The sequence below is a fragment of the Lichenostomus cassidix genome, chromosome 12 (assembly GCF_008360975.1).
Source record: "Lichenostomus cassidix isolate B80296 chromosome 12, HeHo_3.0, whole genome shotgun sequence".
Lineage (NCBI taxonomy): Eukaryota > Metazoa > Chordata > Aves > Passeriformes > Meliphagidae > Lichenostomus > Lichenostomus cassidix.
This window is the reverse complement of record NC_139493.1, coordinates 8594126-8603646: the sequence shown is the minus strand read 5'-3', so window position 1 is coordinate 8603646 and position 9521 is coordinate 8594126. Positions and strand designations below refer to the sequence as shown.

Sequence of the window (9521 nt, the reverse complement as noted above, 5' to 3'; positions counted from 1 at the left end):
TTTGTTTAAAAATAAATGGAACAGTTGACAAAGCTCTAGTTTTAGAAAATTTGAAAGAATTAGTGGGTGCACTGTGCAATCCTTGTTACTGTTCCTCAGCCAAGCATCTCAGCAGCCTGTTCAGTAAATCTGGCCACAGCTATATGGTCTGGCTTGTCTACAAACAAGGATTCATAGCAAAACATTTTGTGGGGGCATAGAAGAGGGAGGGAGGGAGGCTGGGAAGGAGTGAGACAAAACCTCATTCTCATTTAGCTCAAAACTGGACAATTATGTAACAGAAGTGAAAATTCTTTGGGATTAGGAGGTTTCACATACCTCTTTGCACATACCTGATCTGCAAAGAGATTAGGTGTTAAGATAGTTATGTTTAGACAATAAAAACACCAGCTTTTATCCTAATCAGTAATTGGCAAATTGCGTTTTTTAAAGAACAGTTTAAGCATTAGTTCTACTCACTGCAAACTGCTGGGTCTCAGCAAACCTTCCCCCCTCCACTATCCCTTCCCATGGAAGCAGCATGGCAAGACTTGGACAATCATTTGGGAAGGGGAGAGGAGGAGAGACTGATCTCTAGGATATATCATGAGGAGGGCACAAAGAAGCTGCTTCTGGGTGCAGAGTAAGGAGTGAAGAAAAGAGAGTGGCTGGAGCAAGGTCACATTTATCCCTGTGGCTCCATCCTCGAGGGGAGGCAGAACAGGACAGAGCAGGAACACAAGGAGCCATGGCTATGGAGATCTCTTGCACAGCAAGCAGCGCTGCTCCCAGAAACCACAGGCTCATTCTCTGCCCTGCTCCCTGGCTCCAGCCATCTCTCCACAAGCCTGCCCTACCCTCAGCTGCTTCTGCTGTAACACTCACTCCATGGCCAGCAGCTCCTCGCAGTACATTCTCCTGTTCCCTGAGGATAGATCCCACACCAGGGACAGAAGTGAGGAAGGAAAAGGCCTCTCAGTTTGAAATTTTCTGCTGTATACAACAAGCATGGCCACAGGATTAGCTCCCATGACAGCTACTCCTTGTTTAAACTAGTGCATCAGTCTTGATAAAAGCTATGAGCCCAATTACACTTGCTGCAAATACCTGGGTCACATATCTCAGGTACATGAAAGAGGCTCCAACAGCAGAGTTAGCTTACTCTGACATGCAGGAATTTAGCACTTTTTCCCCCTCCAGTTTAATCTTTATCAAGTGACATTGCATAAGAACAATACAGGGATGCATCAAAGGCAACGCTTCCAAATATAGCATGGAAGAGAATCCCATGAGTTCCCCACAGAGGTGAAAATTTCCTCAGATCAGACTCCAGCTGCACCTTTACTGGCTACAAACAACAAGCTCCTGGTGCAGGTGACACAGATATCTGTGAAATCCTAACATGTGGCCTGCTTCCTGTAGCAAACAGGCAAGAATCAGCATTTAAGTAACCTTTTTCATGTTAACCTCTACTAAGATGAACTAGGTTTTCATATTTTTATTTTAGTGTATATTTTACATTAGAAAAGAGAATGTTAATAAAAAAGCTCCACATGCTCCTAACAATCAATTTTCTGATAAGTTCCCACCAGTATCAATACTAATATACAAATAAATTAATTTTTCTACTTAATTTTCTGCCTGGCTTGGTGCAGGCTCTGCATAAGCAGTGCACCTGTATTCAAGTGCCCGTCCGCATTGCCAACACGTGCCAGGGAGTGTGTTGTACATAATCTTTCCTCCTCATAATGTAGTGGTGTTTAGTCTCACTTTGATGAATGAGATCAAATTTTCTCAGCCACGCTACCCAGCAGGCACAAATAATCTTTATCAGGCTGCATGGCACTGTTATAACATGGATTCTTTCACTCTGCAAAAGCCCCAAGCCTTGATTAACAACTGTATGCTACTACTCCCTCATCACTCACTTTGGCAATACAACATCCTCCCCACAAAAACAAGTAAAGCAAAAATCTACATGGAAGACCTAAAATTCATCAAATGCAGAATCTGATTTCTCTCAATTTCTCTCAAACTCAAGGCATATCCCCCAATGTTAACCTGGTCTGTCCCCTGCAATTCCTCTGTTTGCTTTTGTTTGTGTAGCTGGATTTTGCACAGCTGATTTACAAGAAAAAGAGATGTCACATATGATTATACTGAATCACAGCCACTGCTGGTACTGTCAGGCCAGACACAGCAGCAGCCACCCTTAACACCAGCCACTCTCCTCATGCAATGCCAATGCTGCAATGCCCTGGTTAAAGGAGCATTGGAAAATCTAGCTGAGATATTTTGTAACCTCCTTCAGTGACTAGGAGGATTTTTGGGTCAGAGGAAGGGAGAGGGAGAGGGGGAAAAGCCCATTAAATTTACAAGCAGATTAAGGAAAAACACTCCACTGCCAATTTATTTTTAAAAAGGGTTGTGTGTTATTCTAAGGTTTGTCTGTATAATTGTACAACCGTTGAAAATTACATAAACTGTAATGATCTAATACTATTAACAGCCATTCAGAAAAAAACTCCCTCCCCTTCTGAAACCATCAAGGGCAGGAGGGAAATGGCCCAGGTAATATGCCAATCTGAGCTCTGGCCTCTAGCCTGGCAGAAACAGAAACAGAAAGATAAGAGAACAAACTGGACTAAGAGGTGGTATTTGCATGTGTCTGACTTGCAAGGGGAGGGGTGGCTTTGTCCTTGGCCGTGTTCTCCCAGAGGCAGTGCCTGCTTATCCCAGTGAAGCTGCCATCACTTCACTCGCTGCTCTCACCCCTGCACTGTCACTTCCTCCTCTCTTATGTGTCATGGAAGTCTTTCAGCAGGGTCCTCCGTCTCTGCTCTGCTATGTGCATCTGATTCTCTAAGTCCTGGTAAAAGAGAAGGTAAAAATTGTTAGCACCAACTCCCTGGAGAAGACCTGATTTTCCTTAGGGAGACACTAAACTCTAGCCTGAGAAGCACCAACCATCACACACTTCACACACACTCTGGATTACAAGATCCCAGACTCTCTTCCTTTTTACATGGCCTCCCTCTGCAGTTACCTGGCTCCTGCTCTATCTAAAATGAACACTTAAAGAACACGCTTTTCCAGAGGGCTGCATGCAGTCTCCTTCAGAGTTCTGTGGGATCTGTTTCATTTCGCAGGAATCTCTCCAGCCCTCCCTCCTCTCCCACAAGGCAGCGAGCACTCTGCTTCTATAACTTCTGCTGGCTAAAGGTGGTTTCTGAATCTAGTTTCTCAGAGCCTTCACTTGACTGCCTTAGTGTTCCTGCAGAAGTGCTAAGCCCAACAAACAAAATCTGGCCAACAAGCTCAAGCAAGCAGAATACGCACCCCTCTGTCATAGCTGTCTGCTCGCTCCACCTTCCATGAGAGATTTTCAATTTCAGCTTCCAGCTGGGCCTGCTGGTATTCAAACTGCAAAGAGCAAAATTAGAGACAGCAACAAGAAACTAGTTTAGTGGAGCAGTTTTATACCACACATTACACTTGAAGAGCAGACAAATGTGTTCTGCTGACAGCAATGCTGGCAGAGCAGGTTTGTGTCTCCTCCTAATCCACCTTCACCTAGATGGCATCACTCTTCTGGGAGTTTCTTGTGAAAGCATTCCACAACCTGCATCATTCAAAATTAACCCAGTCAGCCTAAAAACACTGCAAGTGACAAATATCTCCTAACTCAGCTCATTTTGCCATAAACAAGTTACAAAATGCTCTCATAAGCAGCTCTGCAGGCAGAGTGGAGGGATTGTTTACCACTGCTGGGGGGAGAGCAGCAACTTGTTCCACTGGCACAGTCAGATCCACAGCCTTAGAGAACACATGATGCCATGAAGAAAGGTTCTGTAACAGGTTTTACTGGACCTCTTCACTGAATTCAAGGTTATTTTTGTACTTGTTCAGCCCATGAGATGCACCAAGCCAAAAAGGAACTTACAGCAGGAATAAAAAGCAAAGCTACACCCTAATCCAAGGCTGGAAAAGCTCTCCTCCAGTAGCTCCTCACATGAAATATGGCCCACAGCATTGTGATAAATCTTACCAAGGAATAAATGCACATTTCCAGCCTCAAAACATTCTGGATAAATGGCTTGTTAGTGAAAGTGCAGTGAAGTCCCCTGGGAAAATAATGTAATGCATCAGAGGACAGAGCTGCTGGTCAACTTGAAGAGGGAAGGTGCAAACCCACTTATTTATCCTGTCCTTACCTCAAACTCAAGACTAATATGTCAGATGCTGCCCAGCTCTGGAATTCAGCCCATCATGCTGCCAGATATACCCCAAAAAGTTATCAGCAAAAAAGAGCAGAACATCTTACCAGCTTCTTTCTGGGACCAGACTCCATGTAGTAGGCATATGGATATGTGTACTGCAGGGTGTAACGACACTGTCAAGGAGTGGGTGAAAGAGAGAGAGAAAAGGACAAGAGTCTCAGTCTTGAAGTCAGCACAGTCACATTTATGTGATCACTACAGGCTAAGAAGCCTGACATAGACAACTGGACACTTCATGGTGGAATTTCCTTCACTTTCCTTGGGAAACTTGTGCAGCTCTGTATATTGTGGAATATAACTTCAAAGAGGTCACTTACAGATGATTTTTGGTTAGTTCATGTCCTAGACCAGAGGTACACATAACCACAACTCTTAAATTTCCTTTCTTATTCAGTGTTATGAATTTAGCGTTCTGGTATGTATTCTCTTCTCTGTGCCAAACAAGACACAATTACCCACCTTTGCAAGTAGTTTTGCAGCATTTTGTAGGTATTGCCAGTCTATCCATGTTCCCAAGTTGTTCATAACTCTTTCTTGGATTTTCTCCTGGATTCGTTGGTACGTCTGTGCCTCCAGCTGTAAGCTTTTATTGTGATTCTCCCACTGCAAGGGGTGGGGAGACAGGGAAAGAAAAAAATAGCATGAGAACAGAGTACTACTGCTGTAAAAGCACAAGCTCTAGCAAGCAGAAATTGGAGTGGGGCAGGAGTCCAGCAAGGAAAGACATGCTGTGGGAAAGAATGGCAAGGCAGCACCTCCAGTAGCAAGTGGCGGAGGCTGTAGACAACAGACTGACAGCAGCAAGAGCCAGGGACAAACCCAGCTCCTCCGAGTGGGAATGCCCTCTGGTCACACAGTGACCTTTTGTCTAACAAGAGGGAAAGTCATGGTGATTCCTCTACTTAAAGGATTTCTATAGGAAGGTCAAGAGTTTAAATTAACATTTGACATGGGCTTGGCGAGCTCCAACATCAATGTGCACATTGTACACATGGCTATTTCCCAAAGCCTGTTGGTCTGGAGAGCTAGGAATGAAGACATTTATTTTACAACAGGACTTGGCTCATGCTGTGAAGAATAAACTAATTTTGATGGGGAAACTGAAATGCAGCAGTATTTAACCTCTACCACATTCTCTTCTAGAGATGCTGCTGTAAAGTTGCTCTTGCATGGCCAGGTGCATGGAGCCTGCTGTGTGGACAGAGATGCTCTGACCCCAACTTTTAAAAATGTGATTACATGAAATTTTAGTAAAACTTTGCTACAGCCAATGGAGCTTTGAACAAGGCAGAGTTTATTTAGTTTTTGCCTGTATAAAGACATACTTCAAGGAACTGAAGTTCCCCAGTCCTGAAAGGAAATTATTGGAGCAATATCTATCTACTGCAGCAGCACTCAGCCTGCAGGTACATGGTACAGTGGCACACAGGTTATGCTGATTTTCTCTAGCACAAGGGAATATAGGAGTGAATACGATTTGCTTTGGGTATGATAACACTGGTTTGGATGGGACTTGCAGGGCAGGATTTTGAGTGAAAAACAACAGGGCCTGTAAATTTTGCACATATTCTCTTTGGGCAGTTTCTTGCACGGAGATTGCTGGCAATGACCTTTGCACCAGGCAGGGAGCATTAAAAGGCTACAGCAGCTCTGGCCAAGGAGATGTCTCCTACCCTCTCAAAATAGAACAAGTACTTCTTAAGGGCCTCCCTGGCCTGTGCTTGCTGACTCTGGTTTACAATATCAGGATTCTCTTTGTACCGACTGCATTCGTAGTACTCGCTGCCGTGAGTCTTCCAGTCTCCCAGACACATCCAGCAGAAGTCTGCAGAAAACAGCAAAAAACCCACTGTGATGCACAGAGAAAAACCTCTGAGAAAGAAAATCTTCAGGAGACAGAGCCCATCTGTTTTCAGATATTTCTGCTAAGCCAAGAAACACACACGTTTTATATCATCTTGCAAAACAGAACTCAACAGTGAGCCAAAAATACCAGCCTGTCTTGAAGATTTTAATTGCACAGCCTCTCACTCAGCTATGGAAAGTAAATCCTTAAGTTCTGCATCCTTACAAACAAAGACCACTGGGCAGAGCTGCACTTGCACCCTGCACATACTGTCACTCTGGGTTAGAGAAGAAGCTGCAAGTCTCTTTTGTGAGTTTCACACTCCCCACCACTGGCACACTGCCCCATGCAAACCTCTGCCTGAATAAAACACAAACAATCAGATCCAAAAATGAACTGAGTCATGCAAAAGAAAGTTTGCCCTCAGTTCTCTCCAGAAGGGAACTACCCAGGTAATGTCAGATGTCAGTGGTTTATGACACTTCAAGTTAGGAGCAGCTGAAATAGGAAGAAAGCAGAGTAAAGAGAGCAATAGCAAAAATAGCAAAACATGACAATTTTGTGATTTCAGAGCAAGGCTGCGAGTGTTCTGCTGAGAAGGAAAAAAGATGGAGATAAATTTGCTACAGTAAGAGTCTCTTCTGTGTCACTTATGGTAACAAGACTGAAATCTGTATTTCCAGAGTTCACCGGCCTTCTTGAGTGCTAAGTCACCATGGTACCTTGGCACTTGCCTGCTCCCCCTTGTCACAGAGCTCCATCAAAGCACGTCCAGTGCTGCCGAGAACCCCAAAGCAAAGGAAATGAGAGAGGACAGTCATCTTTAATCATCTTCCCAATAAGGTTCTGATATTACATTAGTTTCTAGTGGTACACATAACTCAGAGGGCTGAATACAACTATCTCACTCCAAGGCAACAGAAATTAATTCTGCCATGAAAAGATAAGTGCAAGAACAGGCTGTCATTTTGTAGGGCCACACAATGGGCCAAAGATACTCAGGCTGCTAATTGCACAGGGGTGTACTGAGAAGTCCAACAGCTGCTGTTACACATAACAATTCACAGCTCCTGCAGTCTCATTTGGGTTGAAGCTCATTATTTCCATCACTAAGCAGAAGGACTTAATCTGATCTGAGTAAATGGCTACATTTGACAGTATTTTCAGCTGATTACAAATACAATTACGTGGAAAGTTCTCCTGTGAGATGGATTCCACTGTCAATATTCTGGAGACTTCTCTATCCAATGGACATGTCAGGGGGCAGGAGCCAAACCAGCACTGAATCAGAACCCAGCTGAGATCACAGCCAGTGTGGAAAAAAAGCTATCACACAGAAGTCTGCAATTAATATCCTGTTCAGCTTTTACTAGGGGAAAATATTTCAGCCAATGTTCCCAATTTATCTTCATATCACAAAATCCCCCCAAAAAACAACAAAAAAAACCAAAACAAAAAAACATTAAAAAAAAAAAAAAAAAAGAGAGAAGGGACCAGCAGCATTAACAAGCATTGCAGAGAAAACAGCTTCCAAATCCAACTTACCATGCTTGCATTTGGAACATTGCTGAAAAAGAAGAGAGAAGAGGCACTTGGTTAGCAGAAAGTGTGGGAAAAAAATTCCACTCAGAACAAGGGAGGGTTTGACGTGTTCAGGGAATTACTCACCATGTGATTGCAGCCTCCATTCTTTTCAATACAGATATTGCACTTGGGACACTGAGGAAACAGAAGCAATTGTTAGATCCAATTCTACCACCTTCTGAAGAATGACAGCACTTGTGTAATTATTCCTCTCTGCCTTTTTTTCTTTAAAATATGCATTCACGAATGAGACATATTCTCAAACGAGAATTATTAGCATTTATACTCAGCTTCCCACCAGCTCCTGACAGCTCCATTTAAAAGAAGGCAGAAAGGCAAAGCCAGGAAGTTACACTGCAGCACTGGACTGTTTGTTCACGAAAACAAATTTTCCGTTGTTACTCCTTGTAGAACTGAAGGTCTTGCTGAGTTACCACTTTGCAGTTACTTAGGCACAGGGACACAATTAGTTCATTTGTGACAGTCTATCACAGATACTTTGACTACAGGTAATTGTCACTATATTCTTCCTTCAGCAGCCACTAACAAATGACAACTAAGCTACCTGCAGAGACTCTGCCTAACCACAGGGAGAGCTGCACACAGATACCCTGGAGTGTCCAGATATATTTTTTGGGTTGCACAGGTACAAAAGAGAAAATGAGTTTTGCTACTTTTTATAAATTTTCATGTCAGACAAAATGTATGCCAGGGCAATGCTCAATAAAACCAAATCTTATTTCTACAAAGAAGCATAGCAGAAACAATGCCATCACATGCTGACACCTTCTCCAGAGAAGGAAGGGAACTGGAAATCTCTGGTCTACTCAACTCAATACAACTGAACTGTCTAACACAACTGAAACTTCCAGCTAATTAGCACTGTCACTATTGCAATTGGCAATGGTAGCTCAAATGTAGCTAAGAACTGTTTTGAAGTCAGGCCACCAAATGCCCAAAAGACATTGAAAGTTCCAATCTCAGACTTCTACTTTAGAGGATAAAGATAGTGTATTTATAACTTTTAAAGACAATTCTATAGGTAAGCTAGCCTTCACAATATATACTATTTCTTTGTCCTGAGTCTAACTCTATCAGATGTATTCCAATGCCTAATTTACAGACTTCACTGTTTTGCAGTCCTTGCCAAATCGAGACTTTATCTCACTCACCCTCCAGTTCACAGCACTCCACAAAGTTGTTCAGGCTTAAACACCACTGGTGCCTTATTTGGTACTGACTTCACACTTATGACACCCTCTCCTCCCATTTTAATACATGTCCACTGATCATTTCAAAGTAGCCACAATTTTTTTGCCTGTGGGAGGACAGCACACCTGGCTGTCAAAGACATTCACACCAGGTCTGGAATAAGACCACCAGGTCCCTACTGCAGGAGGGCAGCTGAGCTTCCCACACAAAGCATTCCCAAGGCATTCAGTTGAGTTATATCACAGCCATAGGGACATAATTAGTTCACATATGACAGTAGCTTCTGACAGAAGTTTCTTGACAGTCCTAGGGAGCTGTGAGAATTTGCAGTGAAAAAGCAGAACACAATGCTCTGTGTGTATGGCTTTTTAGGCAGGGCTAGAGGACAAGAAATAACATGCAGGTGCCTGTCCTTACATCTTTAGTGTGAGCACTGATGTAGTTGGCTGTTTCAGAGTCATCTGCACACTTGGTGAGCCATTTCCGAATGGTAGCACAGTCCGTGGGCGCATGGTACATCTGCCGACACTTAAAGCTTAATAGGGTGGAGAAAAAAAGAAAAAGATATATCAATTTCCACGGAAATGACTCAAGGATTGAGGTTTTCCTGACCAAAACTG

At 43.2% G+C, this 9521-nt stretch overlaps 1 protein-coding gene across 2 annotated transcripts in view; it reads right to left on the bottom strand.

Annotated features, from left to right (window-relative positions):
* Positions 1-2362: 2362 nt before the first annotated feature.
* The window catches only part of ARIH2 (ariadne RBR E3 ubiquitin protein ligase 2), a 32931-nt gene continuing 25772 nt past the window's right edge, over positions 2363-9521 (bottom strand). For both annotated transcript variants that reach the window (XM_085072462.1, XM_085072463.1), the window contains exons 8-15: positions 9319-9436; positions 7774-7824; positions 7651-7672; positions 5933-6084; positions 4719-4862; positions 4304-4372; positions 3319-3402; positions 2363-2848 (exon numbers count right to left, since the gene is read on the bottom strand). In XM_085072462.1, coding sequence (XP_084928588.1) covers positions 2777-2848; positions 3319-3402; positions 4304-4372; positions 4719-4862; positions 5933-6084; positions 7651-7672; positions 7774-7824; positions 9319-9436 — 712 coding nt within the window. In that variant the 3' untranslated portion in view covers positions 2363-2776. The remainder of the gene's footprint in view (positions 2849-3318; positions 3403-4303; positions 4373-4718; positions 4863-5932; positions 6085-7650; positions 7673-7773; positions 7825-9318; positions 9437-9521) is intronic.